The following is an 18,157-nucleotide window of genomic DNA, read 5'->3' on the forward strand; positions in this document are numbered from 1 at the left end:
GCTACTGGAGCTGACCAGAACTCTTGTGAGCTACTGTGAGCTCCCTCACACTTCTTCTTAGCTGCCCGAGCTTGTTTCACACTCCGACCAGCTGTCTAAACCCTTGTCCAGCTTCCATAAGCTTGAACCTTCCTCGCCTTGGTTAAGTCTCAGCCTCTGATACCCTTAACCAACTTCCCCGGACCATGATACACTTTGCCATAGGTCACTTGACCTGATTTGGTGCATCTCCTTGCACCATGGTCCATCCGGCCGATCCTATCTAGGATCGGGGACATGACAGATTAACTCTTTGATTAACTACTAACTAAATTGAAAAATACTTATACATGTATTCCAAGAAGATGATGGAGTTGGATGCATTGGAATATCTTTTAGTATTTTTCACTTTAAGGTTATGATTGTTAAGTGATATTCCAATCACATATTTTAAGTGATACATGTATAAGTATTTTTCACTTTAAGGTTATGATTGTTAAGTGATATTCCAAAGATAGTCTCTAAAAGATAGTCTCTATCTTTAAACTAAAAGATAGTCTTTGGTTTATTTAAGGTTATGATTGTTAAATAAACCAAAGAAATTGGATGAAAGACCAATTCTTGTTTCCAAGAAGATGATGGAGTTGAAGGATAGTCTCTTCCTATTGAAGAGGGAAAACATTACATATGTAATCCATTTGTTTTGATTTTTAACCTGACTTTTGATTACTAAATCTCGGTTTATTACTTTACTAATAAAGTGAAATTTCATTTGATTTTTTCAACCTCTTTCTAAGGTTTCAATATAGGGAATTTGCTGATATATGGGGCTGACTGAATCCAATCAAGTAGGCTATTACAAGACGTTAATAGCTTAGATGTCAAGAAATGTAGGACGAGAGAAAAGAACTGTTTTGTAGAATCGCTGGTTCAATTCTATACTGTACCGATCGAAACTAACCGGTTCGGTTCTATGATAAAAGGGAGTTAGCTGAAAGATTCGCTGACCTATCAGGACTCATGTGCGACGTGTCACCAACACTTGCTTCCTTCCAAAGCAATAGACAAACCCTCTAAAAACCTAAAAGATTTATTTATTGAAAAAAACAAATTATAGAAAAATGAGGTAAAGATACTCGTTGCCGCCTTTCTCTCATCACCTCTAGCCTGATAATAATCGTTTCTCCCTCCTCCAATATTTCAATGCCTCTCTGAACATTCTTGCATTTTCTTGGGGAAACATTTCTAATTTTCTGATTTGTTTCTCCCACCTCCGTTTTTTTGGGACGCTCCAAGAAAACCTCTTCCGGTTTTAATCGGAAGGCGAAGAGACGATCGGCGATTTTCTTTGTTTTTTTTTTCTCAGATGGCGCCGCGTCTTTTCGCCTGTTTCCGCGTCCACGGATCATCAACTTCCACCGCCGGAAAAGGAATCTCCGGTCATAACGCTGCCGTTGTAGCTGCCGATGTTCCCGCAGGTGACGGACCTGTTCTCGTTCAACTCTTCTCTTCCCAGGGGTGCAAGACTTCTCCGGAGGCGGAGATGCTCGTGTCGCGCCTAGGCCGTGGAGATTTCGACGGTCAGATCCGTCGTGAAGGTGGGGCTGGTTCTCCGGCGATGGTTCTTGTTTTTCACGTTGATTATTGGGATTACTTGGGGTGGAAGGATCCGTACGGGTCGAGCCAATGGACGGTGAGGCAAAAGGCTTACGTCGAGGCGTTGAACCAAGATACGATGTTCACTCCACAGTTTGTGGTTCAAGGTCGCGTCCAGTTCCTTGGCAATGAGGAAGATGCTCTTCTCAGGTCCATCGTTGAAGCGCCTAGGTTTCCTTCTCCGGCGTTTCGGGTGAGTAACTTCATTACATTGCCATGTTTGTTATTATAAATGTGATGACATAAATCTCACACTATACACTATGTTATATAATTCAGAATAATTTACTGTGGAGTCAAAAACATCCATGGATAAATTAATTATATATATCACAAGAATGTAACTGGTTTGGGATTGCTTGTAGCATAACAGAATACAAACACTATATGTCAAAAGCATTATATATTGCTGGTTTGGGATTGCTTTGTCTGCCTCTACCATAAACATGAATTTGACTGTGGTCCAACTATATCTTATTAGGGCTCTTTGAGATAGGCTTTGACACTAGTAAGTAACCTTGTACGTGTGCTTTTAGCTAAATTGTGATAAGATCAGTAAATTTTGAATTTGTTTCTGTTACCAGGCCACATTTCAAAGACCAACCTCAGAAACCCTGCAAGTATCTCTCACGGGAGCATTGAGAATGAAAGTGGACTCGAGCGGGATGGATATAATGGTGGCGCTATACGAGAACGGGATAGTGACTGATTGCCCTCGGGGAGAGAACTCAGGGAGAGTCTTGTCCAATGATTACGTTGTAAGAAAGCTAGAAAAGTTATGCACTGTTAAAGATTTAATGGCGAAGAAGATTGTGTCGGGAACGGCTCATTTCACGGTATGGGATGGGTTCAACAGTGCTAAATGTGGTGTCGCTGTATTTCTACAAAATACTTCTCTTCAAATTTTCGGTACGCAGAGTTTTCAAATGCCTGATGAGATTTGACAAAAAAAACTTCTAAATCTATTTATATAAAAAATATAATTAACTTACCCTTTTATGTTCGTTTATCATAATTGGTTATTGGATTTTTTGTGTACACTTTTTCGATTTCTTTCTCCCCCTCAGTATGCTATCCACCACGATGTTTAGGTCCTTTAGGATTTTAAACTACATATAGGATTATTTTTTGACCAAAAAAAAATATAGGATTATTTGTGATCGATCTTTCTGAGTTCGATGCTCCAACGAAAAACTTATTTTTAACTTTAAATTATAAACTCAAAGTATTAGATATGACCATGACATAAACCTACTAGCGTTGTGTTACCACTCGGACTTACATCCGCTACATGTTGATTATGGAATACTTGAGCATCGTTAAGACATTAGAACAAAACTTAGCTTCACCGCTAAGGTGAACCTTTACATTCACCCACCAATAAAAATTAATTAATTGAGATTTGATATCTATTAAAAAAGAAACCAAGTAATAAGAATTTAATGAAATAAAATTATATTTTTAGATAAATAAAAAATAGCAACAATTATAATTTTTTTTTTTTAATATTGATAGATCCGTCAGAATCCTAAACCATAAACCCTAAACCCTAAATTCTAAATACTAAACCCTAAACCCTTGGGGAAAACCTGAACCCTTGGGCAAATCCTATATCCTAAATCGTTAATCTTAAACCCTAAATCCTTAATCATAAACCATAATATTAAACCCTAAATTCTAAACACAAAACCCTAAACCCTAAACTCTTTGACAAATATTAAATCATAAACCCTTAATCATAAACCATTTTGGAATTTAGGATTTAGGGTTTAGTATTAGGGGTTATGATTTAGGGTTTAGAGATTAGGATTTAGTTTATGATTTAAGGTTTGGTTTAAATTTAAGGGTTTAGTGTATAGGATTTGCCCAAGGGTTCATGTTTTTCCTAAGGGTTTAGGGTTTAGTATTTAGAATTTAAAATTTAGAGTTTAGAATTTAGGATTTAGGGTTTAGTATTTTCTGACAGATTTATCAATATTAAAAAAAAAAATTTTTTTTATAATTTCTACTATTTTTTGTTTATCTAAAAACATAATTTTATTTCATTAAATTCTTATTACTTGGTTTCCTTTTCTAAGAGATATCAAATCTCAATTAACTAATTCCTATTGGTGGGTGAATGTAGAGATTATCCTTAGAGGGTGAAGCTAAGTTTTGTTCAAGACATTAACCATCATAAATTGTATAAGAGCATCCACAATGGTGGATTCCATTGTGGAATCCTTAGCCATATTTTATTATTTTTTTTTGTTTTTTTGTTTAAATAGTTAAGGATTCATTGCAAAAAATTGTCTACAATGGTGTACTCCAATTTGGAGTCCTTAAAATAAAATAAAATTTTTTTTAAAAAAATTGAAATCCTTTTTCAGTTGATGTTACTTGCTGTCCAAGATACCCAAATCAAACCAGAAACACCGAGCATATGAGTCGCAAAAGCTTACCTTCACACAGAGAACTCAAGTTCAGTATACAAAAAACACACACACCAAGAGTTTAAAAATATTAACAAGTAGCATCTAAATCAGTAATGTTCACAACCAATCACATTTTATAACCAAAGATTGCAACTTTTTGGATACCGAAGAGATATATCAGGTGTATATGAGAGTATATGTGATGCATTGTAGCAAACGTACCTTAGATTCTTCTTCTCTTGATCAGAATTAATAGCCATTTTCGAATCAGTTCCCTTGGCCACTGGAATTGTGGTTCCTCCAATATGAGCATTACAGATCTTTGTAAGATATATGAGATTACTGGGAAAAGAATGCAACTCAGTTTCTTAGAGCCTACCTGTGATGCAACTCTGTTCCAAGCTTGTCTGCTTCTTGTGATTGGAATTGATAAATGTCTTACTTTTACGTTTCTCACCCGGTTTTGAGTTTTCGACTACTACTGCCACTGAAACCAATTGTAATCTCATTAGAGAATAGAAACCAATCCTAGACATCTAAAGTTTCAATTAAAATCCAATTAAAGTTACCATCTTGCAATACAACAAAGCTCTAGAACAGACTTCATCTTCGATCTAAGACAAAAGGGTACTTGCTTAGGAACAGAGTCGCCGGAGGGAGGATGTCCGTTGTTGCTGGCGGCTGAGCAGGAGAGTGTAGAGCGACCATGTAAGAAAAGACAGTGGTGGGTTTGAGGTGAGATGAAGGGAATAGGAGTAAGGATCTGGAAGTTGATAGAGGAGGAGGAGGAGGAGCAGGAGAGAAGCTCGTCGTCGTCGTCACTAGCTGAAGCTTGTCGTCGTCATCATCTTCATTGTCAATACCTTGCTTCCGATTCGAAACCCATGGCCACCGTAGTATCAATTTCTACGGAGAAAGACAGAATAAATAGAGAGATTCTAATTTGTCTAGGTTTATGTGCTAAGGATCAAGTCCTAAAAATACTTATCCAAGGATCAATCCTTACAATACTTAAGCTAAATAATATTATTATATTCTAATTTGTCTAGGTTTATGTGTTAAGGACTCCCAAAATCCACTTGCAGGTGGTCTAAAAGGGTACTAGTTTTTTAATAAATACGAAACGTTAATATGTTTTTTTTATTAAAAAAGCAAAATATTAATATTTCATTTTACACTTATATCTCACTTAATTTTATATATTTCAACTCGTAGTTGTATATACCCTTTAAGCCTTTTTTTCCAAAAACGAAAACTAGTATATACCAGCAGTAGAATCAACAAGAAGAGTCATTTTCAATCTAAATAGTTTCATCATGCCTTTCATAACCTAACCTTTATACTATGCTAATTTCAGTTTAGCTAAAAGTAGACCTCGGTCCTCAATGAATGTTTTTTTTTCATTTTGTAATGGATAACATTTATAATCGATAACGGTTTTTCATTGTTTGTAAATGTGTTAATTGTCCATATTGTGGTTAGATGTTAAACTAATCAAGGTGATATATTACATAAGTTATTTGTCATTTGATCATATACTTGCAAAAAGATAATTAATAAAGCCTTTAAATGATGTAATATTAAAGTCGAAAATAAATTTCGAATTTCGACTTTAGTTTGTATATAATATTTAGTTTCATATTTTAATCTAAATTATTAACTTGAAAATTACTTTTTGTATTGTTATATTTAGATATGTTTGCCCAACTAACCCACTCGAACACAAACGAGCTGTAACCTTAATCGGTCCAGAGACGGCTTTGAGAGAAGTATTAAAGACACAAGCCCAGCAACAGTATATAGCGAAGAAAAACAAAAATATTGCTTTCCAAATATGGGCTTTGCTTTGTATAGTACGTGATAAAATGAATGTAGAGCTGTAACGGGTTTACATAAATGAATTGCGAATCATATACAAACGTGAATCAAGATTTACATTATGGTAGCAATTACGGTAGCTTAGGCTCTGGTAACCGTTCTTTGATCGTGGAATCACGAAAAACAGTTAAAGTACGAAAATTTATTAAATTGCGAAAAATTTAAAATTTGCGAAACGATGGAATACATATTAAACTGATCAAACTGTTTTACATGGTATTCAATTTTTTATAATAAAAACAAAAATATCAATAATTAAACTAATTAATACAAAATGTGAAAATAACTAAAATTTATTTGTAAATATTTTAGTTTTTGTTATGAATATCTACCTTATTTTTCAACACGTTTTAATAATAGATTGACATCTAATAATATACAAATTATATTATAGCTTTATTTACCGAATAACTATTTATCATCAAAAACATTAATTGCTATGTATTTTAGTTTTAAAATAGTATTAGCATATAATGTAATAATATGACTAAATTGTTGATTTTGTAAATTTTTCCGTCATTATCTACTAAAATTCACTCTATTACTTAATTAATTTCTCTTAATATTTTTGTTAACAAAAATGTAAATTTATATTTTCGCATTTTTGTTACACAATATTTTATTTATTGATAGAATATTTATGGAATCGCATTTCATATGTCATTTTGCAAAATTACCAATCAAAATGTTAGGCTTATTTGATTCAGTTGACCTTTTTTTATTCAACCGCTTCTTCATCTGAACACTTGATTCAGTGAACACATATTTTCACAGTTGGTATTATTTTATTCTATAGCTTTGGATTAGTGTAGATATTATTCAGACTTTCGTAACACATGGCTCTATATAGAAATGATAAAAGATGGCGTATATTACACAGCTGTCGATTAATCAAGTCGTTGAATGTCAAACTTTTTTTTCAACCAATACACTTTTTATTTACTCCGTAATTTATCAACTTGTATATTTTGGCTTTGATTACATTGTGGAACGACGGAATAGCATTTTTACGCGATTCCAGAAATATTTTGCCAATTAAAACAAATTAAAAAACTATAAAAAACATAAAAATGCACATTTACGTTTTTACTAACAAAAATATAAAAATAATTTTTGTTAAGTAGAAAAGTGAGTTTTAGTAGATTATGGTGAAAAAGTTATAAATTCAATATTTTAATACAAATTATATGCTAATAATACCATTTTAAAATTTTAAATAAATAATAATATTTTTAATGATAAATAGTTATGTTAAAAATAAAGTTATATTATAATTTGTTTTATAATATTATGAAATGTCAATCTATTATTAAATATCATATTGAAAGATAAGCTAAATATTAATAATAAGAACTAAAGTATTTTTTTAAAAATTAGTTATTTTCATATTATGTAATAATTAATTTTATTATTGATATTTATTTTTTCATAAAATATGAATATCATATAAAATATTTTGATCAATTAACACTTATTCTATTATTCCGTAAATTTTGAAATTTTCGTAGATTAATTATTTTTCTAGCGATTCGATTAAGTGATAGTTACCAATTAGAGCCTTTGTTGATACCAGATTATGTTTTAATAAATTGAGAAATATTTCATAATTTTAAACAGTTTACTGAGGAAATGTGCGCAGTGAGTTAATAACATTGAAGTTAAATCTCAAAAATCTAATCTGAGCTTTCGATCATCCCCATTTGTGAGAAATATTGAACAAAGAAAATTGCAAGATCTTCTTCATTGCCAATAAACATAGTTAGTAAAATCATAATCACCACTCACGAGTAACAAAAGTCATCTCTATATATTTAAGTTTAGATACGGATCTACAAAAGCTCTATACGATTCAAAACCAAGAGAGGACTAGGAGACACTCTTTAAAATCAGTCAGAAGTCGACGAGATGAGATGAGAAATCAGGAATCGTTGAAGATGTTGAGGAAGGAGCAGGAATGATGAAACCGCCGATCCGTAAGGCGTTTCTATCGCCGGTACGCCGTGGGAGAATACCAGCGGTGAGTTTAGCGAGAGCCGTCGTGTACTCCACTAGTAGCTCAGTAATAATCACCACTGAGATCATCTTTCTGGATCTAGAGACTCTAGGAGTTGTTCTTTCTTGTTCTTGGTATGCGAAGAAAGATTTGAGTAGTGAAGAAGATGAGAGAACTTCTTTTGTTTTTATAGGCGACGATTCTTTTCACTTTCAGTACAGAGTCGCGAGAATATTATTAATAACAATATTATTATTATTTTAGCTTTTAGGTTTTGTTTTTTTTTTTCTCTCTCTCTCTTTTTTAAATCACCTGCTACTCACGCACACTGAACTTTACATGTAAAACCAAATCAAGTTTGAATTTTATAATGGGACTATTTTTTAAACAGGTTTTGTTTGGCATAGTCACACAGAGGAGGAAATTAATCATTTTAAAGTTATACTCATAGCGATAAATTATTGGTCCTATAATTGATTTGATTCTTTTAGCATTGAAATTCAAAATTTTCATAATAAATATTTTTCTCTCTTAACCAGACATATATGAATATACTAAATAAGAGTATGCATTTTGTACGGATAATATAAATACCTAAATATTAACTTTATTTAAATTATTAACATATATATATTTTTTTAAATTATGTGTAAATTATTAAAATGTATATATATATATATATATATATATAATTATATATTAACAATTAATATAAAAAAATTAGTTCCTCATCTTTTTAGGCGGTATATTTAAATATAGACATACTATTTGCTAATGTATTATACATTTTCTTTTCTTTTAAATTGAAATAAAATTTGTTGTAAGAAAAATTGAAATAGAAACCTTTTTTTTTGACAAAGCGGAAATAGAAACTTAAACTATACATTACATTATTAGGAACACAACTTAAAAGATAGACATCATTGTAATAAACGATTACAGAAGTTAACAGCCTAAACAAAATTCAAAGAGCAAATGAGAGGTGAAATCCTATTCTATAAATTATGCGGATGTGGTCGAATTACAACTTGCTCAGAAAGAGGATAAATGTTTTTTTGGTGTTTTTTCCTTTGCAACTCTTTTCAAAACAAATGTTCTAGTTTCAAAATACGTTTCAAGATTATCCATTTATAATGTTCAAAAAAAAAGATTATCCATTTATGTTAATAAGACGATGTGGGAACTTAACTCTTACATAAATCAACCAAGTTTATGTGTCACGATCATTCGAATTCTTGAAAATTAGTCTAGGTATTTAGTATTAGACACAAAGTGGCCACTGTTCTTATCATCAATTGGTTTTAAGTGTAAAGTTCATTTAGTTTAATATGGTATCAGATCCCGATCTATACAGTCCAACTCGATCCATATCAATTTGGCCCAAAGTTGGCCCGTCAATCTTTGCCCGAGCATTCCAAAATTGACGTTAACAGAGCCATCATCTCGAAAGGGCGTATTAGATACAGAGTGTCCCACATCAGTAGTTGGAAAAAATCTTTAGTAGTATATAAGGTGGATGGACCACTCCTCTTATTACCTATTGATTTTAAGTGTGAAACTCATCTATCTTAACATTTAATTCATGTTCTGTATGTAAATTTCTGGATTTTTTTTTCTTTCTTTTCCTTGGTTTGCCACATGCGGATATAGCTGGATTCGTCAGAATTTGTTGTTTTTCAATTATGTGGATCTATATAAAACATTATCTATTAACATTTCCATAGTAATATTAGTACATGCATACCAATAATTCATATGGTCTTATCTGTGACTAGCATTAATCAGTAAATGAATATATAACTGGGTATGATGCTCTTCGTTGCAATTTCTGAAAAAAAAGATTCATTTATTTTGAAAGAAAAAGATAGTGTATTAATTCCCATTATTAAAAGTGTCACCACAGAGAACATTTAACAGCAGCTATCGGTAAAATATGAAGACCTGATAGGGGTGTATTTGTTGCCTTGATAGAAGACAAACCCCTAAGCTTTTGGATACCTTCTTTACTATGTACGGACCATCCTATTCCTGCTACTTCATTTTCACTCTTCCAGAAAGCATCAACTAGACAATATAAGCTTTGTTAATTTCGGGTGTACCTCATGTATGCTTTCGGTTTGATTCCTCTGTGTTCCGGTGTTCTGCTCTTGTGGATTTTAGTTATCCATTGCTTTATTCCAGTTTTGATTCTCTCTTATTGCTGCATGTATAACCTTCAGTATATGATCTCTTTTATGATGGAATGTGATATTGTTTCTCATTTTCCATATATTCCATCCTGCAAATAAATTCAGAAGCTCTCTCTTATCCTGCTTAGCACATACCAGCAAACGATTAATATTCGCAACCAAGTTATCTAAGGAGTTAGTAAACACATGAAAACGAGAAGTTTATATGAATATTAAATAATATATATGTGTCGATATCTTGTTGGAGATAATATTGGATAGCAGTTTCTCTTTTTTTTTTTTGTTGATCCGAAATATTCTAGCGGTCAAGACCCAACCGATTGATCCTTTTTCGAAGAGTACTTAGTGGCTTACTTAGTGGTTTGTATATAACTTGACACTTTCACATGTTTGATCTAATGTTACATCATCCGATTTATCACTTTTACTGAATAGATACTAGGGGTTAATCCGGGTTACGCCCGAGATAAATTTTGATTTTTCAAATATTTTGTATATAATTATTTCGTTGGATGTTGTATTCTGAACTATATATTTTTGTGAATTTATGAATATTTTATATTTATAGTATGCATAATAAATAATTTGGATATTTTTTGAGTATGAAATTATTTTATTTTACATTGATGTAAATATTTTTGTGATAGTTGATTTTTTTTGTTTGTATTTTTTTATGATAGTTTAACCTTTAAAATTTTTGTATATATTTGAATTCTTATTTCTAATTTTGTATGGGATCTAATAAATATTTTCCAACGGAACTTTATAATATAATCAGAACATTTGGTATTATATATGTTTTTTATTTTGACTTAAAAATTGTTTTTCCTATCATTTTGTTTTTGTTTTTAAAAATTGGCTTTCAGATTAACCAAATCAAATTTCAGTTAAAAAACAAGACATAAACCGTATCTCAATCTCCTATCCACATTAACCTAACCAAATCAAGTGTCAATAACCAAAAACATAAACCATATCCTAATCTCATCTCCACATTGACGGAAACGAATTGTGCCCGTAAATTAATTTTATATTTTTTTATCACGTCAAATTTCTCTATTATTTTACAAATCAAATTATAAATCAAAAATATAATCATGTTTTTAAAGTTTGTTTTAATTTAGTTTCTAACATTATGTCACTTAGATTATTTTTAACAAAGAAACATATAACTAATAGTTGTATCCTTAATATAAATCTAGTTTAGTTTTTCGAATTTGTTTTTCACTTTTATACACAATCACATGCAAAAATTAAAATAATATTATCATAAACTAAGCTTGCCATCATTTGCATTTGTCATGGAAAGTCACCCTCTGTCGATGACTTGAAAAACCCGTTTTTTATAACAAATCTATTTCACTTCTCTTATGTCTTTGCTTCTTGAAATTTTCCGCGAAAAAATCACCAATTTCATACAATCAAAGTTTTAATTGTGAGATGTGTCAAAAAGGATCTCTTTGATGTTTTCTTTTCTTTTTGTTCCAGAAAGTTGTAATTCGTTATGTTTTTTTTTTTTTTTTGTTCTTAGGAAAGAATGATTCTTGCTCATTTGTGTGATGAGCTGAAAGGAGAAGACTGAAAACAGTCATGTGCATGGTAAAAAATCCATAATTTTCAGTCGCCATTCTCTCTATATTACTGGTTTGAAAACAATATCTTTTTATTTTCAAAATGAAATCTCTACTCTATAATTCTTTTGCAAGCGCTAAAACTGCAAAATTGAATGATGAGTATACTTTTTTGCATATTTACATTTTTCTGTAGAATGTGTAAGACACTTATGCATAGAGATGAAGAAACTATGAGTGATGAAACCGTATGAGAAATATTTCAAGTAAGTTGATTCTTCACTATTTGCATGTGAACTTATCCTTTTTTGTAACAATTTTTTTAACACAAATGTGAACTTATCCAAACATATTTTTTGTATAGAAAAAGCTTTTACTATATTTTATGTAATATTTCTATTTCTCTTTACGATAAAAGTTTAATGTAAATTTTTAATTTTGTATATTTACTTATTTTTTTTCTTATATTGTATATTTACTTATTCTAATTTTCTTGCTTTTATATCAAATGATAATATTATGATATATGTTTAATGTAGTATTTCTATTTCTTATATTGTATGCTTGTTTTTCTTATAATGTTTATTTACTTATTAAATATTTGGAAATAATAAAAGTGTACAACTATACATTTTCTTGTATTGTATATTTACTTATTCTAATTTTCTTGCTTAATATTGTATGTTTATTTTTTATATTGTATATTTACTTTTAAAGATATTTGGAAATAATAAAAATGTAAAACCGTAAATTTTTTAAGATAAGTGTGTAATGTAGTTTTTACATTTTTTATATTGTATATTTATTTGTTTTTATGTAGTTTTTAAATAAATAATAAGTAAAATGCTGAAGGTGTGAATTGAAACAATTTAATTGTAAAGTAAGATAGGTGCGAACTTTTAATAGTATAGATTCAGTTAACTGAAATTTGGAGGTGTGAATTGAAACAACTTAATACTCGCAGACTTTTGTAAATAAATAATTTAGAATTTACTTCAGAATCGAGGCTTTTTAAGTGTGAACCTTAATTTTCTCATATCAAAACTGAAAATGTGTCAGTTACAAAAAAAAAAAAAAAAAAAAAACTGAAAATGTGTCCAAATCTATAAAAAAAACTAGTCCAATATGGCTATTTCGTTTTGCGGTTAGTAGATACCTAGAGACTTAGAGATGTTAACTAGAACTAGAACTGTTTGTCGAAAATAGGTAGAACCGTAGTTAAAAATGTTTCTTGCGGTAAAAAGTAAACAAGAAAATCAAATTAGATTCTAGGGTTGACCATAGTAATGTGGTGCCTAATCAACTTCGTGCAGCCATATTTTATAGCGTAATATTTCATGTACACATTACTTCGTGTACTATGTTGAAAAGAGACTAATTCATAAAAATGATCTAACTTAACGTGGAAATGTATAGAGATGAATCATTAATTTTTGTTAGTGGCAAAAGCAAATCAAAAATATGTTAAACTTAGGACATGGTTGAAAATTAAAATCGAAGCTATATAAATATTGAAGGGTTGTAAGTAGTAACTTCTACAGAATCTTGGTTTATTTTGATTTGGTCTTTTGCAGAAAAGCAGAGAGTAGACTTTGAAATTACAAAATTGGTAAAATAAGATATTAGAGATCTTAAAATCCCCTACGTAAGGGGCCATTATCAATTAGATATGCATGGGTCCTTCTTCCCTACCGTACCCTTTATAAAATTGGATACTTGATTGCCTCGCCTTTTCCGCCTCCTATTTAGTAGTATTAATTGCAAAAAAAATTGTACTCTCTGTTTCATAATAAGTGTCACTCTAATCTCATTTTCTTGTTACACAAAGAGTGTCACTTTACAATTCCAATGTAAATTATACTAATTTTCAGCTGAAAATTAATTGCAAACTACATTGATTTTATAAATAATTTTATTTATCTAAAATGCTATTGGTCAAAGAGGTATAATTAATTACAACTTACATATATTTCAACAACTTTTTTAATCTGTATGAAAAATGTCACAACGACACTCTTTAAGAAACGGAGAGAGTATTTGTTTTTTCTTTCTCTTATCAGCAATTATGTTGTCATTCTAAGCAATATCAGATTTCTTTAATTACTGGAGAAGAAACCAATCTTCTTTTTACCTATACTATTAAAATAGATAATTATTTATGAATCTACCCCTAAAATTTCTAAGTAACTACAAAAATTGTCTGTACTTTTTCTCCAGTATTATTTGCAACCAATCAAAAGTCATTATTTTACAATTACATTAAAGAGTATTTAATATAATTCAGTTCTTAACCTTTTTGAAAATTTTGTTTCCTAAATTTTTGTATCATATCTTTCCAAAAAATCTTTCACATTATTAATAATTTGAAAGCATTTATAAATAAATGAAACCTCAAAATAAAATCAAGTTGAAGTAACAAAAATGATTAAATCAACAACATCATAATACGGGTCTAAATTATCTTAACACCTTAAAAATAAAAACTTAATAACATAAACTAAATTTAATAAAAATTATAGAACATGTTTTGAAACGCACAAATGAATTTTTCAATACAAGCGTGTTGAAGATATTAAATATTTTATTTAAATTTAAAAAATCAGTGTAAAACAAGTTTAACTTCGGTTTAGATAAACAAAATCATATTACAGGTTAGAATTATTCAGAGTCTTCTAAAATTTAGTCATATTGGAAATAACAAAAATAATTCATATAAGTAAATTTAAAATAAATTTCATAAAAAGTTATATAATATAATTTATCAAAAATCATTTTTATTACGTAAAATAATTTTCCAACAAAAAATATACCCGCCCTTTTTAAGGGCGGGTCAAAATCTAGTACACTATTAAAGTGTACTACTAACTTTTTTTTTTTGTAACTGAGTGAAAAGCAGTCATGTATGTAAGCTAGAATGAGAAGTAGACCAATTAAATCAGTATTTCTAATCAATTAAAATAACTTTCCTAAATATTGCAGTTTTGAAACAAATCTGATAAACTATATATGTAAATACTATATTATTTAAAATATTTCTATTTCCAATATTTTGTTTCTAATAATTAAGTTTCAGAAAATAGTAAAAATATGATATACTTTAGGAAAATTTTGTAATTCAATATAAGCTAATAATAATTCATAACTAAACCGGTTTAAATATTCTACGTGAAAATACATTCAATTAAAGTAAAAGGATAAATTATTTTTAACGATTCATGTTAATTTTTATACATATAAATAATAAATTAAATGAAAATTATGAATTAACAAAAGTAATGTTTTAAAATTTATTATAATTAATATTTTATACCACCGCAAACACAATAAATTGTCTATCTCAGACCAAAATTATAAACTGGTAATTTTTATTTATTATAATGTTTCTCGAATTCAAACTTTCATACAATATTGTATGTTTAAAGAAAAGGCATTTACATATGCTTTTGATAAATTTAATCAAAAATATTTTGACTTATAATTTATTGGGGGTCAAAGATATATAATACTATAAATGTTCAGTCTGACAAACCCATCGTTCAACATTTTGGGACAAATAAAAATCAATATTACGATGGTTTAATATATTTTATTTTTGGAACTTTGTGTCATATTCAACTTGCATATTTTAAAGGAAAGCACTCTAGACTAACATTAAAAATTTAGTATCATTGATTAGATAATTGACTAATTAACAATAATCAATAGACATATAGATAATCCAAGGACATGTGATTGGCTAAGTAACCCGTATCTTATATATAAAAAAACCATTAGTAACTATGATTAATATACAAAAATAAAACTGCATACAAATTATACGCAAAGGAAATATCAAAAAAATTATAATACTATTTATGATGTGTTTGGATGAGAAATTAACACAATGGGTCACTTTTAAGAATCTAATAACATTCTAGGTCACTTACAACTACCGAGGTAGTTTTTTGATGGTCAATTACACTCTTAACCTTTAGTCCATTTTTTTTTTTACAATTTTTTTGACTGCTAGTCGTCATCTCCGCGAACCTTCACGGGAGCAAGCTTCTCCATGGCGTCAAGTCTCCTCTCCCATGCTGTGCTCTGTTGTCGCTGCTGCAAGCCTCTCCGTCTTGTCTTGGTCGAGCTCGCGCTCTTCTGTCGTGACAGAACCACTACCGCCCTCCTCCTCTTCGTGGTTCAAATCCGAGATTGATTCGGAGCCATCCACCACAGGCTTTCTCCTCCAGGATATCTCAGCTCTCCGCGGTGCTCAGCTCCTCGTCGTCGGCATCGCGTAGGAAGAGAAAGCTCGATCTCCTCCAATGGAGATCTTTAGAGTATTTGCAGAACAAGTCCCTTGAGTTTTGATTCCTTTCACTTACGCCCCTGACTTTTCAAACTTGCAGAAATAAACTCTCATAACCAAGAGGAAGCTGATGCTGTTTATTCTACTGATTTGAAGCTGATGCTGGAGACAGGTGGAGAAGAGGAAGAAGAAGCTGAGTGGCAGATTCATATTTTGCAAAATGATACACATCTCACACGACCTGTTCAAGATGTGAAATGAAAAAAAAAAGACTAAGAATGAACATAGTTTTTTTGTACCTCTTATTCCCTGCTCTAGATTGGAAAAATGATATCAATGTTTGATTCAATACGAGCACGTAATTACATATTTAGAACATACCTCATGCTGCTTGCTCTAGATTTCAAGGTTTACATGGTGTACACGTAGATATATGTGATCTTGTGTACATGTGGATAGAGTTTCAAAGATGTACATGTGGACACTACATGTGTACATGTGGACATAGATTTCTCTTGCTGCTTATAAACGCTTGTCCATAATAACTTGTACACAAGAGCACGTCTACATAGATATTTATTTTCATATCAGTTAGTATTCATAACCCATTGTCCACTTTAACTTGTTCATGTGTACATTGGAGTTTACACTACTTTCTTAGCGACCAACAATATCAGTTCATTTTCTCAAGTTATATGTTTGTATATGTGTACAATCATTATTATGTACAATTGTTCTTGTTGGTGTACACATGTAATTTTTTGGCTTAAGAAATAATTCAGAGGAATTGATGTGGCTGTTGTAGCATAAACATTGCATACTACAGAAACTGTTGTGATAAGGTCGTACATCATAATCCCAGCATCTGCTAGACCAGGACTGGCACGCAATATCACAACAGAAAGGTCACCTGCAATGCAATACAATTCTCTGGCTAACATCAGAATATACCAAACAACAATCCTCTGATAACAAGTAACAAATTATATCCAAAATTGAACAACCAGTAAGCAAATTCTACGCTTTAATAACATTATTTGATTATTGTTGAGACTAACAAGAGAATACAAACCAGAATCACTATCACAGGCAAATCGACTCCTCCGACGGAGTTACCAACCACCACTCTTGTTGATAACCCACCGAAGAAAGAGACAACGAAGATGGAATTCGAGGGGATTCTCTTCCGTGGCTGCCTAAAAAATTCAATGGTGATTTTGATACTGACGGTGATGGGGTTCAAATAGAAGATGTAGAAGGGAATAACAGGTGTAGGAGGAGACAGTTGAGGAGAAGGAGGAATAGAAGACGGAGGACGAGATCTGGGAAGAAGAGAGAAGATATGATTTCTTTTGCTTAGAGAAAAGAAGGATAGAATTGTAATTTGATATTTTTTTTCTTTTTTTGTAACAAAGTAAAGATTGCATAAAGTGTGTCGATAGAAATATGTGACTTAAGATGATATTAATAAGTAGAAAAGTGACCTTGTGTGTAATTTCGTGTTTGGATTTATAGGTGGCTTTCGGTATCTCTCACTATAATCAATAATGGAGAACTTATTATTGTTACATTTTCTATATAGAAGATATGGTGAAGATTTTTCTCAACCCCTAAAGAAGATGTGGACTTTCTTGATTAGGCCAACTTAAAGTTTCATTGCGAAGATTTAATGTTAGTAAATTGACAGATCCAATGACAGTCACGTGGTCGGAGGGATTATCGAACTACGTGGTTAAACTTGATTTAGAAGGAACTGGATCTTGGAATGATCATCTTCATGGCTTTCCAAGTGATATAAGAGGTTGTTACGATTAACGAGTGATAAATCCAGTTTTAAAATTTTGAGTTTCTTCAGGAATCAAGAAGCCAATATAACTCATAACTTTTGTTAACTAGAAAAAAAATAATCTTAGTTGGATTTTTTAACCATATACAATCAACATGCTTACCTCATACCTGGGTGTATTTGGAGATATGTAGTTGTGAATCACTTGTGTATCTATACAGTTAAAACAGAAGTGATGATTTAATTTATGTGTGATTTTTCTATTCGGACTATCCATTAGAAAGTTGTTTAAATTAAATATTTTATAATTTAAATATTCTAAAACAAACAAAAAAATAGATACTCCTATATTTTATATGAAATTGTATCTGAATAAAATCTTTAATATCCTTTTATTTATAATATA

General features: G+C 30.5%; 2 protein-coding genes and 1 long non-coding RNA gene across 4 annotated transcripts; 1 reads left to right on the forward strand and 2 right to left on the reverse strand.

Annotated features, from left to right (window-relative positions):
* Window positions 1-1,094: 1,094 nt before the first annotated feature.
* LOC108840319 (uncharacterized) lies at window positions 1,095-6,035 on the forward strand. Of its 2 annotated transcripts, XM_018613152.2 has the most exons (3): window positions 1,095-1,828; window positions 2,220-2,544; window positions 5,743-6,035. In XM_018613152.2, exons 1-3 carry the CDS (start codon window positions 1,346-1,348, stop codon window positions 5,784-5,786), a joined length of 852 nt encoding a protein of 283 aa, XP_018468654.1. In that variant the 5' UTR covers window positions 1,095-1,345; the 3' UTR covers window positions 5,787-6,035. The 2 variants fall into 2 exon arrangements, with proteins under 2 accessions (XP_018468654.1, XP_018468655.1); XM_018613153.2 differs by lacking the exon at window positions 5,743-6,035 and having other exon boundaries at window positions 2,220-2,644.
* Window positions 6,036-7,637: 1,602 nt separating this feature from the next.
* LOC108840596 (uncharacterized) lies at window positions 7,638-8,130 on the reverse strand. Its single transcript, XM_018613432.2, has one exon. The coding sequence runs from the start codon at window positions 8,007-8,009 to the stop codon at window positions 7,818-7,820; it is 192 nt and encodes a 63-aa protein (XP_018468934.1). The 5' UTR covers window positions 8,010-8,130; the 3' UTR covers window positions 7,638-7,817.
* A 7,379-nt stretch (window positions 8,131-15,509) lies between these two features.
* LOC130507908 (uncharacterized) lies at window positions 15,510-17,439 on the reverse strand. Its single transcript, XR_008942556.1, has 2 exons — window positions 17,038-17,439; window positions 15,510-16,875 (listed from the first exon to the last, which is right to left on the reverse strand). It is a non-coding gene; the product is annotated as an uncharacterized LOC130507908 (long non-coding RNA).
* Window positions 17,440-18,157: the final 718 nt, after the last annotated feature.

This window comes from Raphanus sativus, chromosome 2 (genome assembly GCF_000801105.2).
Source record: "Raphanus sativus cultivar WK10039 chromosome 2, ASM80110v3, whole genome shotgun sequence".
In the NCBI taxonomy this organism is placed as follows: Eukaryota; Viridiplantae; Streptophyta; class Magnoliopsida; order Brassicales; family Brassicaceae; genus Raphanus; species Raphanus sativus.